The 24,658-nt window shown below is 39.2% G+C and overlaps 2 protein-coding genes across 2 annotated transcripts; one reads left to right on the plus strand and one right to left on the minus strand.

Annotated features, from left to right (window-relative positions):
- Window positions 1–469: 469 nt before the first annotated feature.
- Window positions 470–9,052, minus strand: tgfa (transforming growth factor, alpha). Its single transcript, XM_084062304.1, has 6 exons — window positions 8,986–9,052; window positions 7,783–7,998; window positions 5,736–5,850; window positions 2,273–2,422; window positions 1,907–2,013; window positions 470–1,420 (listed from the first exon to the last, which is right to left on the minus strand). The coding sequence occupies exons 1-6, from the start codon at window positions 9,023–9,025 to the stop codon at window positions 1,413–1,415; spliced, it is 636 nt and encodes a 211-aa protein (XP_083918430.1). The 5' UTR covers window positions 9,026–9,052; the 3' UTR covers window positions 470–1,412.
- A 1,850-nt stretch (window positions 9,053–10,902) lies between these two features.
- On the plus strand, window positions 10,903–19,242 carry LOC311048573 (solute carrier family 2, facilitated glucose transporter member 11-like; the record flags this gene model as incomplete). The annotated part of the gene is made up of 12 exons (XM_084061836.1): window positions 10,903–10,926; window positions 11,283–11,381; window positions 11,833–11,993; window positions 13,419–13,543; window positions 13,904–14,033; window positions 14,514–14,662; window positions 15,114–15,301; window positions 15,974–16,084; window positions 16,526–16,627; window positions 17,651–17,726; window positions 18,174–18,301; window positions 19,030–19,242. 12 exons carry the CDS (start codon window positions 10,903–10,905, stop codon window positions 19,240–19,242), a joined length of 1,506 nt encoding a protein of 501 aa, XP_083917962.1.
- Window positions 19,243–24,658: the final 5,416 nt, after the last annotated feature.

A 24,658-nucleotide genomic window follows, 5' to 3' on the forward strand; every position in this document is an offset into this window, starting at 1 on the left:
AGACGCGCGCGCACACATACACATACACACACACACACACACACACACACACAAATTTATATTCCTTGCCATTACTTTGTATTCCCTCACCAATTATTTTTCAATAAGACTTCAGAGGCTTCTTTCTCCTCTACTTATTTAAATCTTTAGACAATTCTCTACAACAACTACTCTTGTATACTAAAAGCATTGCTTTGTGCCAAATAGTGTGGAGTGCAACAATTCAAATATAGCTATTCCATAACGATACAAGCAGTGATTTAAGAGTATGCATGCATACAGTAGGTGCGTGTGTACTGGTTGTGAAAAAAAGACATCATTGGTCTGATTAAAATCTACTACATAATAAGAGCAGATGTATGAAAATTGACCAAGCCTTTAGAGAATTGCAGTTACAAAATGACAATAGCTACAAAAACTTTCATAAAAGGAAAACATTTTGTGTTGACATCCAAGATGCAGTGACACAAATTAAATGGCTTTCAGGCAAGGGAAGTCTTGTTCAAGTACTGTGTAGGAGTTTTAAAGAATAGCAAAAAGCTGCCTAATTGCTTGACTAACTAAAGGATTTGAAAGTCATCTCTGAATGATCTTTACCAACCTTTTTGACATGTAAATGTATCAACCCTCATTACATGTCTTCATTTCACTTAGATATGGCAAAGTAGTATTTGTTGATGGGAAAGCCCAAGCATATGAATGGGTCATAATCCATAACGGTTCTAAGAAGTCAGTCAGTTAACCATTTCCACATTTTGTCAGGTGAAGTGAACTAATCTCCCTTGATTAAAAACAAGACACTAAAACTCTTTCAAAGCAATCATTTGCCCCACCAAATCTTCCTGTAAAAATCACTTCAGTGCTTATACAGTTCTGTAAAAGTGAAAAGATATTTAAAAGACAAAAATGGAAAGATTATATACCTCTGACTCAAGTAAATCAAACATGTTCCATCTCACATTCCAAAATAAATAATTTCTTTTCTGTATTAACATCCGTGTGAGATGCTTAACATTCTTCTAGATGTTCATCTCTCCTGTTCTCTTTGCCAGCCATAAATAGTCACTATGACTCACTGAGCCCTCCCGTTTAGGAGAGGATCCGACAGAGGCTTAAGTTATTCCACAGAGCTCGGAAGAGTCTGTGCTCAAAGCAGGTCTTCTTCTATTTCCACGGAGAAACTAGTTCAGTAATAGTGTTCCTAGTTTCTGGGAGTTCAAATTTGGGTGTAAAAATGTCATTGGACGGACAGGCCTTCCTTGGCCATGGTTAACTTACAACCAAACGTCATTGCTATTGGCCAGTTCTGCATGATCCAAATGTCAGAATAAAATCTTTGCTGCCGTCCCGAAGGATTTGAGAAGGACTGGTCCATGATGCAAACATGCCACCTGTTCCAAATATTTGTCGTCTCAAACCACTGAAAGTTACAAAACACAAAAACAGTTGTGTCAAATAATCGTCATTGTATAATGAAAATGATTCACTCATTCAAATGATACACTAAACAAGAACACCTGCACTCCATTATAAAGATATCTATGGAGAACTGCGTATCCAATTTTTATGACTTAACTAGATTCTCACAGGAAGGAAGGTAGTCTATAGACAGTATAGGATGTCTTAATTATGACCAGAAACTGGCTATCAAAACAAGCAGGTCATCTATGACTCATCAACAGAAAACTACAGTATAGTAGCTCTGTCTGTCTGTCTGTCTGTCTGTCTGTCTGTCTGTCTGTCTGTCTGTCTGTGTGCGACAGAGAGAGATCTGCTTATACACACAGAAAATGTATGTCTAGGTCTTGCTGACCCAAGGGGTGAAAATGAAAGTCAGTTATTCTCAGTGAATGGTCATACAACACAGTGTGAATTAGACTCAAGTAGACCAGAACAAAGACTTTACCACTTTCAGAAGGGCAGTAGGATGCTCTCCCCTTTTCCATGCTACGGGTCTTATCCGGGACATAGTGAAGATGTCTCCGCCTGTGACAGTCCTGCCTCCACAAACAACTGGAAGAGAAAAAAATTCAAACTTAGAAAAGTATAGTTTTTAAGTATCAAATAATCATTTATAAAATGTATATTTTTTGTATCTCTTGTAAAAGTGTATTGCTTCATGTTCCTCATCAGGCTATGGAAAGATACTAGTTACATATTAGGAATCCTTAATACTTCAGTTAATTATGGGCCTAATTATAGAAGACAATGGATGTATATGCCTTCATTTGTGTGCATCATAAGATAACATATGGATATGCATTTTACTTACTGTAAAAGTGTGCAGAATAGTATCACCAGCACACAACCAATCACACATAGCACCAGTGCAGTGGCAAGTGTATGTGGTCTGTGATTATTTGCTACTACTGCAAGCAGGTCCGCATGTTCACACCTCATCCCAACAAAGCCTTGGTGACACCTGCCACATAGAGGAACACAGGACATTCATCACTGGTATCCTCGCCTGATTGGATAAAATTGGTATCCCGACCTGAAAATGTATTTTCTGTTTACCAAAAGAGCTGGAGAGATCCCTGTTACTGAACAAACATTCTATTCCAATGATTACTATCATGGGTATCTATCATTTTAAAACAAACATCTCTTATATCCCCCTTTAAGCAGACTAAAAGTAGTGTGATCTTAAATGTCACACGTCTGTGAGTAAAAAAATGGTAAAAATACTACATGTTTTCAGAAAAGCTTGCAGGCCACCACCATCCATCCATCTATACAGTCAGCAATTAGAGCAGGCTGGGAGAAGGATGTGGGGTATATTGAAAGGTGCTTTATAAATAAAATGTACCTTACTTTTACTTGTTTATAGTATCACAAAATATACCATAGGCCCACCAGATACCCATATTGCACCATAGCGTAAGACAAAATTAACTTCAACATTCTTCAGCGGACAAGCCAAAGAATGCGACATGCTGCCTGTACAGGTGTTCACTGTAGATACGTTCCATGTTCTGATGGGATATGACATTAATGTGTAATTTTCCTTCCCATTTTTAATATAGACATTAAAAATGTCTATATTGTTATAGCAGTCACGGAAGACAATTTCATCCTTCACATAGTAGTAACTTATGACCTTTGAATCATGTTGACACGTAACATGACGTCTTTTGCCATACAATATGGCGTAATGCCACAGCTCATTAGCCATGGTAATCAATTAATGATAGTCACCTGCCAGTTTATAAAAAAATCTGTTTTATTACAATTTCCTGTTTGTCACCAGTGATTGAATGCTATGAATTAGTTTCAGGATTTTCACACAGACTGTAACTGCTCAATGACACGGGAGCAGGCAGATCTATGGCCCAGGAAGTATCCTATCGCTTGAATAATTAATTATCCAAATTGTTTTGCCACAGTAGGCCAATGTTCTAACCCTAAACCTAACCCTATTAGTGACCACAACTCATGACTGCAATGTCCGCTTGCCACCAGACTTGACACTGATCTGTTTTTTGGTGCAAATACACCCAGATGGTGCTATAACAAGGAGTTGTGTTAGCTCAACAACCCCCATCTTTAATTGTGCTTGGCCACTTGCATCTATATTTGTATTTGGCCTTTTGCCTGAAATGGGCATCCTGACACTCATCACATAATAAAGAATGACAAACTGCACAATTTTTTACCATCAGAAAATTACAGGAAGCAGAGCACCTTTCAGATTAAGATTATATTCAATAAGAATAATTACCCTGATAAGTTCCAAATGAAAACCAATTAACATTGCCAGACACTGACGCCATTTGACTTCAACTTACCCTCAGTCATACATACAACCACGTAGATGACTATGCATTAAACCTGACTGAATCCCTTTTGGCTAGGCGTCTGATACTGCTTAAAAGGAAAGAAAGATTCCCACCAACTTTCAAATCATGGGTTAATGATATTATGCATCACTTGACTTTGGAGAAAATGTGCTACTCCACAAGGGGGTGTGCTCTGAAATTTTACAGCATCTGGCAACATTTTTTTAACATTTATAGAGAGGATGAATGCTGCTGACATTAATGACCCATAAAACTGATCCCACTGTATTTGTTTTTGTATTATTAGTTTTTGTGTATTTTAATTTAAAAATGTTATTTTAATGATATATATTCTACTGTGTATTCTTAACTTCTTTGACTTGTTTTCATCTTTGTTTTACATTTTCTTTCAACTTTCATTGTAATTGTGTCTCATTTGTTTGTATTGTCTTTTTGTGTCAATGGTATAACAAGATACCAGGGTTGTGGCTTGTGGCTCTTTCGGAGCAGGAACTTTGGGGGGTGGGAGGGGTAACATACACTGTTTTTGTATGCTTTTGTCTTATTGACCTGTATGTGAAAATAGAAAATACCAATAAAGAAACCTGGAACAAAACAAAAATAAACCTGACTGACTGACTCCCCAGAAACATTCCAGCGCCTATTATTATGCCTTAAGCATCAGTACAACACTGACACATTACAACATTATACGAGGTCCTGTAGATTTCCTCAACCACGAAGTAGGCTATAATCTCCTCCACAGCTGAATGACTACACAGTGAAATACAGTGTTAATTGTCTCCGCCAGGCCGAAAGGCATGGCTGAGACTATGTTTTGCACCCTGTCCGTCTGTCCGTCCGTCCGTCCGCCCGTCATTATGTCTGTGGACAGCTAATCTCCATCATGAGCAGAGGTTCTACTCCGGCATCCAGGGAGTGTGTGCGCACAGTTTCGCTGTCATCAAGCCAACGGTTTTGTGTTTTTACCTATAACTTCACCGATCGCCAATCAGGATCATATTCGATCCTGATTGGCGAATTCCAAAGATTGCTGGCCCACAATAACCTAGCTGACCTGGCGGAGACCTGTGCTCCGAGGAGCACTTTTTCTAGGTTAACTCTCAGATTGTTCAACTGGGAAGAAATGGACCAGCAAGAGTCCATTTGTTTACAAGCTGCAACCTCAGTTCTTTCAGAATAGCAAACCCTGTATAACACAGCATTGGAGCATGAACTGAAAGACTTGTTTGAATTCTTTCCCCATCCAAAGAGACATGTGAGAAATATTCAAACATTTTAATGAAGATACTGGCAAACTACATTTTTCCAGATAAGCCTGAGATCAATCAATGAGGCACCAGGGCATGTGAGCGCAACAATCTCTGCCATAGTTCACACACACATCCCTGGCTTGCCAGTTCATGAGGTCATTCATCTGATACTGTAACACATTATTCCAGCATTCAGAGGACACAAGCACTGGAAGATATGGATCAACTTGGTGGGATTGTGAAAAGTCAAGTGGGTAATAATGTTAACTCACCAAGTTCTTTAGCTCCTTAGATTATGTAAGACCCAATTATAACCATTATTTTAGATGTATTTTATGTACATTACGCATGTGGTTTCTTGCTAGTTTTGTTGTCTAGTACATTGGGCATTTTAAGGTTATTTTTTTCTGTTTGTCTCTGCTCCCCAACATTTACACACATTTACACTCGAAGGACCACAATGGAAATACGCTCTATTGAGCTTTTTTGTGTTTTAACCGTTTGACTGATATGTAGAAGTACATGTTCATGTAATAGCCTTCAATCAATCAATCGATCGATCGATGGATCACCACAAAATCTTTATAATATCTTCCTTTGCTATAAAGTTCCAATGCCTGGAAATCATCAGTGAGTGAGTGAGTGAGTGAGTGAGTGATTAGTTAGTGAATTAAACACTTACACACATGCAGGGGTCTCCTCCTGTATCAGGAAGCGACATGTGCCATGAAAACAGAAGTGGCTGTGGGAGTCTGGACAGTCATCAAAATGAGAGCGAACCGCTGCAACCACAAATTCTGTGAGGTGAAAACAAGAGAACCATTGTAGATATGTTCACAGACCCACAGGTTTGAATAGTCCATGACAGTGTTTTCCGGTCTCTTGCATCTTGACGTACTAAAATACTAATTGAAACAAAAATGTATGAAATTGGGACTCAACCACATGAACCCTAGCATCCCTATTCTGGGCACGTCATAATAAGCAACCATTCGGCAGAATAGTTAAACATTAGGTGAAAATAAGCAAACGTTCGCGGAAAATATCACATCTACAACCTTAGCTTGAGATGTAGATATAGATTGTCTATTTTAACATGCGATGTACAATGAAGTACTAAAGCTTGGTGATGGCCCAGGCAAAACCTGTGCATATGACCATGGCTTTGTGGTTAGACAAACTGTGACATACCAGTATTATGCAAATTGCACAGGTTCAATCACCCCTGTAGACAATAGACATGTGTCCCGGGAAAGGGTTCTTGTAAAAGAGGCTCAACTACCACACATCTAAGTCGCTCAGTATAAGACCACGAGCTGAACAGACGTTTCATAAAACTGACAGAGCACAGTAAAGTGTTAGGATTAGTCCTGTATAGTGCATTTGTTTTTATGTTGTCACGGCATTGTGGTGTTCTCTCTGGAAGACCACAACTTTACATTACAATGTAAAGTAAGAGATGACGCTTTAAGATGACAGTAGCAGACCAACCGCAGTTGCCGTAATGCTGTTATGTAAAGTCACCACCTATAATCTGCATTTTGAGAGGTTGTGAAAACCCCAGAATGACTGTAATGAATGAGCATAACGTAGTGCATTAAGTAGATACAGCATAGAATACAGGTGAGCATCATATGTCTAAAAATAGTGCAAGTCTCCGGAGGCCTGAAATAACATTTACTAAAACCCAAAGCTGACACCCACACCACCAAACAGGGTGTAACTGAAGCCTTTTGTTACCACTTAGTGTGGAGTTATCGCTGGGAGGGACAGAAAAGTGTTGTATTCAATGACACAGAAATATAGCAAATGAAAAAGACCACCAGCCCCAATAGAAATCAGGAACAGCACATCCCTGCAGGAACTGGAGCTATTTGAGATCAATTCAAACTTTTCTGTCCACCATAAGCAAGATTCTCCTTTTTCGTTATCCAGCACTGCAAAATGACATCACTAGAATGTCTAAACTAAAACAAGGCATAATAGCAATTTCCTTACGCATAAGCCGTACAGTGAGAAACATTCCTACATGGCCAATAAACAAAAGTCTGTATTTGTTTCCCTAGACACCCAAAACAAATGTAACAATGTAGCATTCAGGGAGGGAAGGGGGACGAGCAAGCAACACAGATAGCTGCATTACAGCTGCCGTCACACACTTCATTCCAACGGTAAATGGGCTTCTGGATTCCAGCCTACATGCATTGTCTCCTTTTAGACTCTGTAAAAGCCCTCTGTTTTCCCCCCCCGAGGCATCTGCCAACCAACAAACCGTCTCTCTTTCCATGTGATTTTGGCAGTCAGACGAGGATAACTTTCAAAAGGAAATTAGCCATTAGGGCCATCTCTGGGTTTTTGCATGGTGCCTTTGAGATAATGATGATTGAATATTGCTGTTGCAGCTTGTGGAACCGCTTGCTGAGTATATACGGCTTCTTATCCGTGCTGCATGCTGAGAGGATCAACTATCAGCATGTGCCACACTGTCTAGTAGCTCTAGGGATGTGTTAAAAAATATCAAAAGAGACCGCTTTTAATTCTTAAGAATCTCACTTCTCCAATATGGATATGGCTGTCGTGAGATAAAAAGGATAAAAGACCATAACGCTTCTTTGATTTTACTGAATGCATTCAATGGCTCTGTGGGCCCCTCTTCTTTACAGTGTTATTAATGCCCCTGAAGCAATATCTACATTTACAGTAGGCTACATTGTGCAATGCTGACTTACTTTTAACTGGAGGGATTTTTTTACGGGTGGTAGAGAGGGTAGTGCTGGTGGTGCTGGTGGTGGTAGTAGTAGAGGTGGTGGTAGTTGTCGAGGTGCTCGTTGAGGTGTAAGGAGGCACACTGGTTGGACTGGTGGTAATGGAAGAGGTGGCAGTGATGGCATAACCTGTGTCAATGATGGAATTCCCCTGCCCTGCTCCAAATGTAAAGAGGGAACCTGACGGGAGAAAGCAGGTTGTTTACTGAACAATACAAACAGAACACAGGAATAGGCACCTTGCATCATATTAACAGGTTTAATAATAATAATAATAATGAAATGCAGGCCTAATATAGATTTACATTATAGTCGACAAATACCGAAGTATATCCCCTTTCTTTTTATATCTTTGTGCTAGAATTAATATCTGATGTCACTGACACTTTGGATTGGTCTGACCTATATGTGTCCTTTATATAATATTGGTTACATTACCTCATGTTATTATTTTATCTCTATTTTCATTCTCTTCAGAATTATGTGACTTAAGACACCACTCTGTATACTCGCCCTTGGGCTTTTGTCTTAAAACCTGAACAGAAAGATTTTGAAAAGAAAAAGACAAATACATAAGTATTGGAAGACTTTGGTTACTGTCAGCAAACACCAATAGCCCATATTCTTTTCATTATGAATCAAATGGCCTTCAGGAGCATCAACTCAAAGTATCAAGGTCAAGAATCCACATAGAATGAGACCGACCTACTGTATATATTTCTTGTTTTTATTTTTCCTAAAACAGTTTTTATGATGTTCTGCATAGTAGTGTATCTGTCTGTCATTTAATGTCACTATGAATAGAATACAAAGGACCCCAATGGAAACAAGCCAGTGGCTTTCTTGGGTTTTTAAATCCCATTAGCTGACCTTGTATTGAACTGTACTTTCATGTGCTTTTTTCTGCAAACTTCTAATTAAGTATTCAATCAATACATACTATAAATAAGCCGTTTGCAGATCTTTGTAAAATCACACCACAGATCACACTAAAAATAAAGAAGAGTAAATATTCATTTTTGCCAAATATCAAAGCTACAACAGTAATAAGATGAGGGCACTGCAATAAATGCCCATGACACATATAGGCATTTTGTCAACATCATCGATGAGTTATAGGATGTGTTAATATAAGCCTATTTATATCTTTAAAATTAGGCTACTTACCGGTTATGAGTAACATAGTATCCCAGAAAATCCGACACATCTTGACGAATTGTAAGCCAACTAATAATCGACTACGCTAATTTTTAGGCAAAATCTCCGAAATGTGAGCCTGTGTTGGAGAAACCACTAACTACGGCCAACGGCGATCAAACGGTAAAATGCCATTCTTTAATCTGGTGGCAATTAAACCAGTGTCAAGTGCAAGCATCTCCTCGCTTGACATGTCTTACACACAGATGTCATGAAAATGCCAACGGGTTGGTTGTTTTCTATGCGAAAACGCTTCTTTATTTTTGGAAGTTATTTTAATCCACGCGGTGAACTTTTTGCTGTTCTTCCAATTAGGAGACACACGTAGACCAAGCAGCTGACAGCAGCGCTGAGGACTAATTAGAGAGAGAGAGAGAGAGAGAGAGAGAGAGAGAGAGAGAGAGGGAGGGGGAGGGAGAGGGAGAGAGAGGGAGGGAGAGAGAGAGAGGGAGGGAGAGGGAGAGAGAAAGAAAGGGGGGAGGGAGAGAGAGGGGAAAAGGGAGGGGGAGAGAGAGAGAGAGAGAGAGAGACATGCGCTGACACGCACGGCACACACGCACGCGCGCACACAAGTATGCGCACACGAACACACACACACACACACACACACACACACACACACACACAAAGTAAAATGTTGAGGTATCTTTTTTTATTTAATTTACAATGTTCAGTTCAATACGTTTACTTCGGTGACTCCACTACACCTTAGAGTCAAATATTATACTTTTACTCAACATATATATATATATATATATATATATATATATATATATATATATATATATATATATATATATATATATATATATATATATATATATATATATATATATATATATATATATATACATTAGTAGAGTATAATTAGAGTAGTCTAATCTAACCCCAACATTTCAAACTGGCGGGCAGCGCCATCTACTGGACATGGACAGTATGGTGAGTGCAGACCACCTGTCCCGTCTTATTGTAACAGTCTATATTGTTGTTTTTTCTTCGCAAAACTTTAATGTCGTGACACGTACGTCTGCACTCGTTCATGACATGGGGTGGACACCTAGCTTAAGTCAATCATTGATGCAGCATTGCAGCATCATGTGAAATTTAACCTCATTGTTTATTTTAGTAGTTAGACATCTTTCTCTCGATGTGCTGACCAACTCGCCACAATTCTCACGCCCATCTCTTACTTCACAAACTGCAGTGCACACGCACGCCCACACAGTGGTTTAAGCAAAGTACATTTACTCAAGTATTTTTGCTCCACTATAACTATTTGACATCTGTAGTTACTATTAGTTTGTAGATTTTGATTATTATTACAAAACATAGCCATAAAGGCCATAGTAAAAATCCACAAGCTCACAATGCGTAGTGATGCAGGCATTGTGAGCTTGTAGATCTGCTATTTTCAAATGATTCGTATACATTTGAAAACTAATGAAATGGGACATTCTGCATAATGAGTAGTTAGTTACTTTTGGTACTTTAATTACATTGTGATGCCAATACTGTTGTAGCCTACAGTTACTAAAGTACATGCTGAATACCATACTTTTACTTGTAACGGAGTATTTCTACAATGTGGTATTGATACTTTTAATATTTTTGAAATTTGAGTACTTCTTCCATCACTCCACAGGACACACACACGTGCGCCAGCCCAGTCACACACGTATCATACGTATGGAAAGTGTGCTTGCGCGGGCGCGCGCGCGCGGTTGGTGTCGAGGATCACTTATATGGGTGAAGTTACGCGCGTCATGGATGGTGTCCAGAGCTGACCGGACGGACTTTATTAAGCTACACAATCATAGATTCCGACGGGGAAATCATATTTGATGAGTGTGTTAGTAGCTGTCAGACTTACAACTTACTGTCATCATCATGCCAGATGCTGGGGCAGAAAAGGTAAACTAGCCTTAACTTTTACACATGCCTAACTTATTCTCCAGGCTCAATATATTTTATTTGGGCGTTTATTTTTTTAACTAGATTTAACTTGTGAAGTTAAATCTACTGTTGTTTTTGTGGTGGAGAAATAGACTCATTTAACCCATAATGTGTCAATTATTTAATATGTTCCATGTTCCCATATTGAATTTCTTTCATACAGGCTAGTAGGCCTAGGCAAACAGAAATCTAAAGACAACAAAATACAAAACGCTTCAAGTGTTGATTTGAGTCACTGTCTGATATGACTTTTGAACTGGCAAAGTGCATTTGTGGACTATACTTGAGTTGAGTATCTCTCTCTGTATTGACAGGGAAATTCTCGGATATTGGCACTAATGGTCACCTCATGTGCCATTGGTGGCACTCTTCAATATGGCTACAACCTGGCCATAATGAATGCCCCAACAGTAGTAAGTTTGATTCCTGTATGTTTTACTGCAACCTGTCTCTCTCTCTCTCTCTCTCTCTCTGTCTGTGTGTGTGTGTGTGTGTGTGTGTGTGTGTGTGTGTGTGTGTGTGTGTGTGTGTGTGTGTGTGTGTGTGTGTGTGTGTGTGTGTGTGTGTGTGTGTGTGTGTGCGTGCGTGCGTGCGTGCGTTCGTGCCTGTGTGCATGTGCGTGCGTGCATGTGTGTAAGTATGTATGCTGTGCCAATTGGCATGCATGCTTAAGAATTGGGGCATTTTTTGAGTGACTATTATAGATAAACTCATTGCACCCTCATTGCAGTTGCATGCTCCTTTCATCACATCTGGGATGCAGGATTATGCTGTGCTTTGTGTGTTTGTGTCTGCTAAACAGTTTCTGTGCGTTTACCATTTTAGTTGACAGTGCTTAAACTATATTGTTTTTCTTCCTTACAGTTTATTCAAAACTTTATAAATGAGACATTTCTGGAACGCTGGGACATGCAGTTAGAAGATTACCAGGTGACTCTGATCTGGACAATTATTGTATCCATCTTTTCATTGGGGGGCTTTGCTGGCGCTCTTATCGCTGGACCGATGACCATATATTTTGGGAGGTAATGTAAGGGACTCTCTAACTGAATGTGTAGATATGACTGAACCTCATGAAGGGTAAATGATCATCCGTGTCCAACGAATTATTCAAAAGTTTGATCATTTACTCTCATTGCATGGTATCTATGGTCATTGTACTTTGTATGTATGATTGTATGACCTGGTGTGGTGCTTATTTATGACTACAATGCCCACATCACTCCCACAATGCAGGGGCTTTATTTAGGTGCATGGCCAAAGAGTACAGTGAGAAAAGAAAGAAGCCAGATGCACTCAGTAAGGTCCTTTCACTTTTTAATTGGCCTCACTGGGACACACAATGGACACGTTTTGAATCAGTCAGTCTTCATCAGCTTTCACGTACACTGATGAAGACTGACTGAGTCGAAACGCGTGAGGCCCGGTGAGGCCAATTATTGGCCTCACTGGGACACACAGCGGATTAAACAGTGAAAGGACATTACTGAGTGCTGACTTATCTATGACTTCCATATAGTCTGTCGTGTGAAGTGTTGTGAACTTGTAGATCTGCTATTTTCGGCGCGCCACACCGGAATACGACACAAGTATGAATCAGGCGTTTCTCGCATGATTGGCAAACTACTTGTCTACTAGTATACCAGAGCATCAGGATGTTCTTGATGTTTGTATCTAAACAGCTGATAGGAGCTGACAAACAGGTCCCAATATCTTACATGAGATTGCAACAATCTAGAACTAACTGTCCAGCCTTGTAATCGTGATGCACAATACTCTGCTGTGTCCCTGACTCCAGTGAGACACACTGCTGAGACCTGACCTCGTCTTCATGTATTGTACACTCTCATATCATATCACATTAAACCTTAACAGCAGGGAAGACAGCCAGGCGCTCAAGTCTGTAATAATATCTGGTGCACTTGGCACAACAGGAACGAAGATGTATCCAAACAAGAGACAGGAGGTCCCAGGCACTCAAAAACAGTATAACAGAAAGGAACAGATATATTATAAAAGCTATATTAGCCATATTAAATTCATATTAAACCTTGTTTATTATTGATCAGTGATTGATGAGACTTCAGTGCATTCCTGGCTCCAAGTGTGTTTAGAATACACGTACATCAGAGAAAAAGAGAAATCCCTCTTTCGCCAAAGGATGCATTAGGATGTGGGCTTCAGGCAGTCTGCTCTACACATGCATTTTGAGTTGATTGAGTGATAAGATAACTAATATGTTTGGATATAAATACACTAATGGGAAATGTTGAAACACAAATGATTATTTTTGTTCTCTTGTCATACTTGGAGCGACCTTTATCTGGCATCTGGCTAATGAAGGTTGTATGACCGAAACGCTATCAATAAAATTGCATGTACTGTAAGTAAAGATAGTGTGTGTGACTGACTACTCTCTTTTAACAGTAACAATGTTCTTCTTTTCATAGGAAGAAATGTATGCTGTTGAACAATGTTTTCCTAATGAGTGGTGCACTGTTGGCTCTGACAAGTAGAGCTGCCAAGTCTTTTGAGATGATAATAATCTCACGTGTCCTGGTTGGAATAAACGCTGGTATGTCTAATTCCATTTCAGAGTGATGAATGAATATAATATTGTCTAATACTTTGATCGGTTGTTGGTTTGACCTGGCATAGTATATAATTATGTACACTATCATATGGCTATATGATGGATTTAACACTATAAATCCATCCAATGGATGGATTTAATATTATAACATGATCTAAAAATGGACCCTATTGATCCATTTGTACACTTTCAGAGTTAAACGAACACTTGGGATTTTATTGTGTAGGACCAGTGGCCAGTAACCTAACAAACAGGAACACAAAGCTAACTGAGTCATAGGTCAGTTTGACATGAGCTTATGTGATAAATTCATGGTGAAACCTGTCACTGTCTTGTTGGCAGGCATCAGCATGAATGTGCAGCCCATGTATTTTGGAGAGAGCGCACCGAAGCACTTACGAGGCGCTGTGTCCTTGTCTTCAGCAGTCTTCACAGCTTTTGGAGTGGTGTTAGGACAGGTGGTTGGACTCAGGTATAATCAGAAATTACATAATTATCCTGTTCGGGGGAGGGAAGCTGGGTAGAGGGCCTTTTTTTTTTAAACTAGCAGATTCGTCTGGTTCTCAGGCTAACAGTGACATCACAGAAACGTGTTACTAGACCAGTCCAGCCTACTCTAGAACGATGTAAAGTCAGACACGATGCAAGTTGGGAATTCATACCCCACCTAGTTATGCAATACCCATTGTACCCGTTGTACCCCTTGTCAGAGTACCCGCTGTACCGTCTGTATGTCTGTGACCCTTTTATGCCCATATTATTCTGACTACACATACGTCATGTCCTAGTATGAGCGAATAGGGGAAGGGGATCAACGTCACGTGATTCCCTGTCCTTGTCCCTTTTATGCCCATGTGTCCATAGGGCCTGATGTCATCAGTATATGCCTATATATGTGTATATCTCTTACAAATATGAATGCTTTATAATATTGATGTGAATTCATCCACAGAGAGATTTTGGGAAGTGAGCCCTACTGGCAGTACCTTCTGGCCAGTAATGCAATACCTGGTTTCATCCAGCTACTTACACTGCCATGGTTTCCAGAAAGCCCCAGATACCTGCTCATTGACAGGGGTGACAAGGAAGGTTGTGTGGATGGTAAGTACCATAATGTTCAAATAAAAATATGATGGAAACTTTAACTGCTTTCAACCTGGCGTCCCTGCTTTGGGCATGTCATTATAGGCAACAATTGTCCGAAATTGCAAAAGTCTTACAAAATAGCGAACATATCCGATCTATACGTTCACAACACATTGTGATGCGACACATACAAAGTACTGTATAGGGTTTACGTTGTTAAAAATCATTATAACTGGACCATTGTACTACAATCTTTTTTTCTGCAATAAAACATCTGTATAAGAGGATTTGAGAGACTGGAGGATTTAGGGCCAGGTAAAAGTAAAGAGAAATTGTTTGTGGGTGTTTCAATCAGCTGTGGTATTCCCTTAAATTCAAAAATGAATCCTTCGCTCTGTGATGAGAACAGTCAGTGCACAATAGATCTGCTTGTGTTTATCTGTTGGGGTTTTCTTCACCCTGTCAGCTCTGAGACGGCTGCGTGGATGCGAAGTCCAGAGCAATGAGCTGAATGAGATTCTGCAGGAGCAGGCTGAAGCCAAAGGCGTAAAGCCCAAGGGACCATGGGACCTTTTTACTGACCGCAGTGTCCGCTGGCAACTCATTTCTGTCATGGTCATCAGCAGTGCCATGCAGCTGTGTGGCAATGACTCGGTGAGATAGACACTTCTGAAAAGACATGATACATCAGCACACATCATCACAAAGATTTCACCTGTTAATGTCCACACTTTTCAGGTGTGCTCTTTAAGTTACAAAATGGTTACTCTATACTCTATAATACTCCAGAGGACCAGTGTCACTGATACGCAGTGAGATCACTATTGTAGGCTACTGAAGGGATGACAGTCCACCTGTAAGCCTGCCTGATTAGACATTTGAGATGGTCCATCAATAATTTATACTCTGTTTTACACAGACATTTTAAAAAATGCATGTGGGTGATTTGGTATTTGTCCCCAGTGTAATGTTGAATGAGGGACATCTAAATAAGATCTAATTTCAGAAGTTTACAAGAGCTAGTAAGAGTTGTAAAGCTTTGTTTATTACCATTTTGCCATGAATGTTCTTAACTGTAGATCAAGAACTGTTTGTCCTGCTGCAATAAGCTGCCTCCCTCTTTCAAAAATGCTGACTAAATAGTTATGGGTTTCAAGGATTTCAACCAGCACTGGCAGCTTTGTGGGAATGGGTGTTATGTAAGTTATGTAGCAAATAAACCAGCTGGGTAAATCAGCTTATCAACTATTTCAACTTAACACTTACGGTAAATCATGATTAAAGATGCTCTTCTCTGATACTTTTCACGTGTGCTCTTCCTTACAGATTTACTTCTATGCATTCTATGTATTTAAAGAGGCTGGGATAACTGAAAGTAAGATCCAGTATATCACGATTGGCACCGGTACATGTGAATTCACTGCCTGCATAATGTGTGTAAGTAATCTTCAACAAAGCCAACTGATGTCTTATGTAACTACCTACATACAGTACTACAGTACCTTGAAAGGGGAATAGAGACTGGCCCCTACTTCTGTTAAATCCTTAATCCAGACAAGTGGAATGTCTGGGTTAGAAGAATTCTGTTTATATATGTTTCACATTCCAAGGGCCACTAAACATATTGAGCATGTTTTTGATATACAAATTACCTTAGAACACAATGTGAAGTTAACCACTTCAACCCTACTTACGTCACTGAAAAAGGAAGGACCTTTTCCCACTCTGAAGCAAATCTCTTTGCCCGAAAATAGCCTTTATTATCTGCTATTTTCACTGAATGTTTGACTCTTTTTATGGAATCTTCACCTGTTAGAAGAATAGAGACGTTAGGGTTTATGTGAAGTTAAAATCTATGTATAATTTCTACATTTTCAGAACCTTCTGATAGAACGAAAGGGACGGCGATTCATGCTGATGGGCGGTTACATTCTCATGACAGGTTGGGCAGTCGTGTTCACGATAGCCCTGTCATTTGAGGTATTCATCACATTTTAAAATTAATTGACTGTAGAAAACTCCTCTAATCTCATAATGTACGCAACTACTACATAGACATTTAGGGGACTTTACAGTTCCCGTGAAATTATCATGTGAGACAAATTATCATTTGGAGCTTTACATTTGTTGAACATTGTGGAATATCTCTGATTATTTATGAATTATTGAAGAAAATACAAGATATAATGGGGGAATAAGGGAATGCTGGAATTCATTGATGAATGTCCTGTCATTTCAAACATTTCAATGCAACTGTCTATCCACTAGGAGGCAGGTTTTGTACATGACAAAATTATATTGTACACAGAAATTTATACAATTCCAGAATAGAAGTGAACATTCTATTCAGAATTATTATTGAACTGCCTGTAATTAATCTGCCTCTGAGTCTAGTTTACTTGTAGCATGTCATTATTCTTAATATATAATCATTTTTTAATAATCAAAGTGTGATCAAGTATCCTGCACACATAATAAACTGTTGATTGGTGGGTTGGTGGAGTAGACACATATGATTTAAGCAATTAAGGACACACTGTCTCACTCTGCACTTGCTTTATAAAAACAGAATTCAATAGGCAATGTTTTAGTCAAGGACCTTCTTCAGCCACATGTCTGAAGGAGATACTTAAAGTGGTGTGTGGTGTTAGTGATATGTTTTGGTTAAAATAAGTGTTAAATATAGCTCTATATTCAGTAATTTGTTCAGTAAGGGATCTCTCCCCATCTCTCCAGCTATTTAGTAAAGAGAAAATACATTTTCAGGTCAGGAAAAACTGAACAAACACTCTTGAGCATTGATTATTGGACTATAGAGCTTTAAATATAGAGCTATAATATAGAGAATATAGAGCTTTAAATACAAATAAAAAACGTAACAAAAACATATCACTTACAGCAAACTTTGGAAAGTGTGAAATATTGAATTTGACTTATTTCTTTATCGCTAATAACATACTAACTTTTGGCCTATTATTTTCCTCCCGTTAATAAAAAAAATAGCACATTGTATCCTGGATGCCCTACTTGAGCATGACATGTATCTTTACCTACATTCTCAGCTTTGGAATGGGACCAGGTACGTTGAAAACCTGTTACGATGTGAGGATATTGGTGATAATTTTTGTTTTATATAGTGTGTTATATTTGTCGATGATATTGTATTTTGGTGTTATTTGTTATGCTATGTTAATGAATTGAATTCATAGGACCACAATGGAAACAAGGATTTTTTTGTGTTATCCTTTTAGCCTAAATGTATGACTGTTGCTGTTTGCATTTCTGTCTAGTAAAGTATTCAATCAATCAATCAATCAAACTCCTACAGTAACAAACTCATAACATACTATGAAACACCTTTATGTCACTTTCATATTAAACCTTAACAGTAGGCTAAGGCACGCTCTAATCATCTTAATGCAATTCAACTGTTCTCACGCCCCAACATTATTTGAACTCTATCAATATTATGTCATTATATTTATATTGTTATAAGTAAAAGCCTATTTTTTTGTGTTTCACCCAGCCGGTGTGACTGGAGTTCTGCCTACAGAAATCTTTAATCAGGCTTCTAGGCCGGCGGCCTATATGATAGCCGGCTCCATGATGTGGATCAACCTCTTCATCGTTGGAATGCTCTTTCCATTCTTGGTGGTGAGCCTCATTTAAGACACTAACCCCACTTCAGTGGTGGAAAAAGTACTCAAATAAAGCATTAATACTGCAATTTAAAAATACTAAAGTCCGCAATTCAAAATTGAGTAAAAGTACAAAAGCATTGGTATCAAAATGTACTTAAAGCACCAAAAGTAAAAGTACTAAAATGTTTCAAAATAGCAGATCTACAAGCTCCTAACACGCTGCCATGCGACGCGTTGTGAGCTTGTAGATCGGCTATTTTCAAATAGCCTAGGTATAAAATGGGCCAAAAGTGGTTAATGTATGTTTTATAAGGTAATAATTTACATCTGCAAAGTAACTAGTAACTAAAGTTTTCAAATAATTGTAGTGGAGTAAAAGTGCAATATTTGCCTCTGAGATGTAGTGGAGTAGAAGTAAAAGTATAGATAATTGGAAATACTCCAAAAAAGTAAAAGTACCGTAAAATTGTACTTAAGTACAGTACTTGAGTAAATGTACTTAGTTACTTTACCACTGCCTACAACCTAATAGGTACCAGTTAATGACATGCACACATGCATACATACAGTTAGACATAGAGACATAGATGTTAACAAGCATGCCGTGAGTGAAGTTACATCCACCCATTCCACCCAATAACATCGTCAGTGTTTAGTTTACTTCTGAGAGTGACAGTTTTACTGTGCATGTTGCCACACATCATCATCAATTGTCATCATGAATCCGTGTCTTTCTGACAGAGTGAACTGGGTCAATACTGCTTCGTACCTTTTGCTGCCGTATGCCTGTTGGCCTCTCTGTATGTGGGCCTGTTCCTGCCTGAGACCAAAGGGAAGACTCTGCGAGACATTAACGATGAATTCCAGCGCCTCAACTATAAGGAAAAACAGAATTCATCAGCCACTCAAACAGTGTATCAACTGGGTGAAGTGTGCCATTCCACTTCCTTATAGACTGCCCTTTAAAACTCATTAAGATAATAAAATGGTTCTGCATGTCTTTTTTCCCCCCTACTTTTCTCTACTACGATCTGCTTGAACTGCCACCAGCCATGTTACATGAAGTTGACAAGACTTTTATTTCACATTCCTACCAATGGAAGTGAGTTTAATCTAGTGCAAACCCCTTTACAATTTCCAATTTTGGCATTTAACAGACTTACAAGATTGGAGTAAATGGCAGCCAGTATTATTATTATCATTATTATCATTATTATTATTGTCTTGTTATATTGTATTGTTGAATGTTACATGGGGGTCAGAGACATGAAGAGGAGCAACAGAGGTTAGAGGGGGTGCAGGCTCTATAGAGAACACTAGGTCCAATAAATTACCCGTGCTCTGATTAGGAGAAGATAAGGAGAGGTCGCATGAAGATGATACTTGTCTGTGTGGGTAGGATGAAGTCACCTAGTAGAATGAGAGGAGTGCCATCTTTTAAAAAAAATGTAATACTTTATTAGTCAAAAATGGAACAGCACCGAAGTACAGTAAAACACTTGGGCTAAAAGGGTAACACAAACATCCTGGGGACTTTCATTGTGGTCCTATGTATTAAATACATCAACAGAGCATAGAAAAGAGCATCCAGCCCTTGAAGAAAATCCCCCAGTGGGTCTGAAACAATGATGTAAAGAGGGACATGGTATTTAATTGAAACAACATGAAATGTATTTACTGTATGTTTGGCGTTGTAAATTAAGCCTCATAATGGTTTTAAGGGATGGAATGTATAATTATTGTAACTTGCATCATGCCTTTACAGCAAGTAGTACTGTACATGAAATACAGTTGAAACCTTCCATATTGTATCATTGTTTTGTATAGGAGTAGCATAATGTATAGGTCATATTCATCCTCCCTTCAGCCGTACCACTCATAGCCAGTTCTCCATCAAAGACGGAGGTTCTTTACTCTGGAATACACACATACTGTACTTATTGCCAACTCCTGCTCTTCACTCAGTAACTTTAAACATAGATTGAGGGGCAGCCTTATGAATCAAGCCTCTCCACTTGCTTCTACCATATAATGTAGCCTTACTTCTGCATACGCACGCACAGACATACATGTGCAGACACGCACGCCTCACACACACACGCGCGCACACACACACAGACACACACAACCACACAGTCAACTGCACACGCGGTACTTGTTGTTTGTCGTGTCTTATGTTTGATTACCATTTTTAACTTTATTTTAGGTGAGAGCATTGTATAAGCCCTATATGGGTTTCCTTTCTCACCCATGCACTTATTTTTGTGTCTTTTAATAATTGTTACCTTTGTACTGTTTTTATTGTGCGAATAAATACAACAAAAAAATAAACAAAAAAAAACTAATATCTAATAGTGTGTTGTACCTTGATTGTGTACTTCACTCTACTCTTAAACTAAATTAAAATCTTTAATTTTCCATTGTTTTTGTGATTGAGTGATTGAATTATTATGTTTTTTATAATAATAAAACAGGAATGGGGCCTACTTATACTCGTAACAGTATTTCTACATTGTGGTATTGCTACTTTTATTGAAGTAGCCTTCACAATGCGAGTAGCCTACTTCTTCCACCACTGAGCCTACATCCATGAGTGTCATTGAGTAGTCAGGTTTGGAAAAGAGGTAATTCTGATTACTTATGAAAAACTCAGTCCTTAGCAATGGTGGGCAGTAACTAAGTAGGCCTACATTTACTTGAGGGATGTTTTGTTTGTTTGTTCCTTTCAGGGGTCTTCAACAGGGGGTCCGGGACCCCTGGGGGTTCCTCAGAGTTACAACAGGGGGGCCGCCAAATCTTTGTGTGATAGGATATTTTTTTTACATTAACCACTTGAACCCTATATAGCATCCCTTTCCTGAGGGGAACATTAGCCGAAAAGCAGATCTACAAGCTCACAACGCCTCCTGCTTTGAAGTGACTCTGGGAAAGTGGTAGAACATTACTTTTCATAATATATATTATTTGCATTAACTCACTGCAAGGTGTGACTCAAAAGTCTCTTGTTTCATGAGACTGCTTCTCTGTGTAGTCCACAACACTACACATGTATTATGAGCTGTCATCTCCATGACGACAGCTAGTTGAGGAGCCAAGGTTGTTGATTGGGGGTCATTGAGAGTTCAGAGTGCCGACGTTACCGCTTTTGACCTGCATGTGCGCTAGAACCAGTCCTTTAGCAGGTTTAGCAATAGTAGAAGCCTATATTTAAAATCTAAGTGAAAATGGCATATTCGAAGTTCGTCATTAAAAGAAAGGCGGACACTAGCTGAACATCGGCAATTCAAAAAGGAATGGACTGAACAATATGCATTCATCATCGTAATGAATTATGTGCCAAGAGGCCTCATGCATGTAGCTCTGGTGAAGAGGCAGTGACCACATTTGAACTGAAGCCAAACAAAAAGAGGAATTGACAGGTAAAATCATGCACCCCACTCCGATTCCACAGCAACCAGTAGAACTGAGATGATGATGAAACAAATATGCACAGTGCATTTTAGCTGTGACAGTGGAGGAGTCCACTGATAATGCATAATGCTCAGTTCAAGGTGGTATATAAAATCCTATGTACAGGTACATAAGAATAGTAGCTTACTAGCTTTATACTTGGCTACTTATTTATGTTTGGCTTCGACATTGCAGCAGCATAAATAAAAAAGACATTAGGCTGATAAGGGAATAAAATAAAATAAATCAACAACATTGCATTGAGTAGATGTGTGGCTTGACCAACCATACCTTTGACTCATTGAAATGTTTCTTTGTGGACCTTTTATAAAAAGAACAAACCGTACTGGGTTTTGATTTCTTGTCCACCTTTGGAGTTACATCATGGCAAGGTAACTACACAACCCAACCCAAACAGAACACACCGTGCTGGGTTTTGATTTCTTGTCCACCTTTGGAGTTTCATCATCGCAAGGTAACTACACAACCCAAGCCTCTACCAAAGTAGTCTTGCCCTTTAAATGGCTCCGAGCACAACCAAACACTTCACTTGGTGGTGGGTGGGGCCCGAGCTGAGCCTGATTTGGCACACCTGAGGTAGGCCCAGGTATCCTGTGTCCTTTTCTAAGTGCCTCATCATTCTCCTTCTGTCCATATCTTGTGGCGGAGTATCCTGCTCGGGACCATGTAAAATGCCTTTGGCTGGGACAGAAAGTTTGCTGGCTACACACATACACTCCTACACCAGTATGCCTGCCAAAGCATGAGGACCAGACCAGGGTTTGAAGTTTTTCGTAAAGTGGTTTTATTTCTGGGTACATATGATGGTGGTCATGACTGAACTGAATATGAAATGAAAAAGACAGTAACAATCAGTAACTCAAACAAACAAGGGCATAAACAAACAGCCATAAATGTTTATCAAACAAACAAATACTCTTAGGAACATGAAGTCTACTTAGCCATGGGGTTCCCGTAGTGCACCTCTCCATCCTTCAGACATGTTAGTCTAAGAATTCTACCTGGGCCTATATAGGCCTACCTCAGGTGTGTCAAATTATGCTCAGATTGTGCTGAATCCCACTCCACCCACTCTCAGCTAAAGAGTGAGAGTGAGTTTATTTTGTTTTTGTCACATTCCTAAACCAATAATGTGATGACCGGCGGAGCCTCAAAGAGTCTCCTGCTGAGTCCCGTACTGACCGATGACCCGGCCATTAAATTATTGTCTCAGGAATGCGACAAGAACAAAAGAATCTCCATGAATTCAAGGCTTCATGGGGTGTGTAATTGATAGAAAATAAGTCATTTTTTGGGTGAACTACTCCTTTCAAATCAAATCACATCACGTTTACTTATAGAGCACATTTAAAAACAACTTTCGTTGTACCAAAGTCCTGTACAGAACATTTCATCAGCAGGACAGAACAAACGATAGTAAACAACACACAGAGGCACGCTAAACAGTTCATTACCAACATATGGAACAGAAACAATAAGATAAAAGCCAAAACAACATATCAGGGCTTTAAGTACAGGACTTTAGCTACATATACGTTACCCCTCACCACTGTTCAAAACCCACAGATCTAAAAGTTGCCAAATTTATACAGTATATTATATTGTTTAATCGTATTTTTAGAAAATAGAAAAATACATACAGAATATTACAGGAACAACAGGATATGTTGCATATTACAAAGAGAGGTTAGAGGTCATAACCCCAAGTAGCCAAAGGTTTCATTCCTTTCATTTCTCTGTGTGTGTGTGTGTGTGTGTGTGTGTGTGTGTTACATCTTTGACAGCTAATACACCAGATGTTGTTATGGTGAATGAAGAGTCCAGGGAAGTGTCTGTGTTAGAGATAGCATGCACCTTTGACCTTAGCCTAGAGGAGGCCTTTATGACCAAGGTCATTAAATACCAACCACTCCTACATACCATCTCAGAGCTAGGTTATAGGTGCAGACTATTTGTCTTTATATTCGGCAGCCTGGGACATACCCACAGATTAGTTGTTAGAGGGCTTCAACAACTTAAGATGCCCAAAAAGGAGGCAAAAAGGCTGGCAAAGTATTGTGCTATCTCTGCTATAATTGGCAGTCGCCATATATGGCGGAGACGCTGTTACTTATACCCGTAGAGTACTGAGTGACATGCTTATTGTATCATGAAAACATATACCATGATTTTGTGAATGTAACCCTACTGCACCTATAATATTTGTGTCCCTGTATGTATTATCCTTTATGTGGACATAAATAAATGGTTAAAATGTGTGTGTGTGTGTGTGTGTGTGTGTGTGTGTGTGTGTGTGTGTGTGTGTGTGTGTGTGTGTGTGTGTGTGTGTGTGTGTGTGTGGCACCTGGAACCACCACCTTTGCAAAATTCATACATTTCTGGCATGCCCAGAATGTCCTTTTTTTGGTGTAGGATTTTAAGTACTTAGGGTCAACATTCCAGAGTAATGGAGAGTGTGGAAAAGAGGTGAAGAAACGAGTGCAAGCAGGTTGGAAGGGATGGAGAAAAGTGTCGGGTGTGATTTGTGACAGGAAAATGTCAGCAAGAATGAAAGGAAAGGTGTACAAGACGGTGGTGAGACCAGCTACTGTATGTTGTATGGTTTAGAGACAGAGACAGACAGCTATGTTGTATGGTTTAGAGAGAGAGACAGACAGCTATGTTGTATGGTTTAGAGACAGACAGCTATGTTGTATGGTTTAGAGACAGACAGCTATGTTGTATGGTTTAGAGAGAGAGACAGACAGCTCTGTTGTATGGTTTAGAGAGACATACAGCTATATTGTATGGTTTAGAGACAGTCACACTGAGGAAAAGACAGGAAGCAGAGCTGGAGGTAGCAGAGACTAAAATGTTGAGGTTCTCTCTGGGAGTAACAAAGATGGATAGGATCAGGAAT

The sequence above is a fragment of the Gymnoscopelus microlampas genome, assembly GCF_963454915.1.
Source record: "Gymnoscopelus microlampas genome assembly, chromosome: 7".
NCBI classification, from domain to species: domain Eukaryota; kingdom Metazoa; phylum Chordata; class Actinopteri; order Myctophiformes; family Myctophidae; genus Gymnoscopelus; species Gymnoscopelus microlampas.

What these genes read in the sequence shown, in the direction of transcription:
- tgfa (XM_084062304.1), bottom strand. Translation starts at nt 9,025, where the DNA reads ATGTGTCGGATTTTCTGGGATACTATGTTACTCATAACCG. An exon ending in TACTATGTTACTCATAACCG is followed by an intron (nt 7,999 to 8,985) that starts GTAAGTAGCCTA and finishes TTCTCCCGTCAG; the next exon opens with GTTCCCTCTTTACATTTGGA. An exon ending in AAAAATCCCTCCAGTTAAAA is followed by an intron (nt 5,851 to 7,782) that starts GTAAGTCAGCAT and finishes TTCACCTCACAG; the next exon opens with AATTTGTGGTTGCAGCGGTT.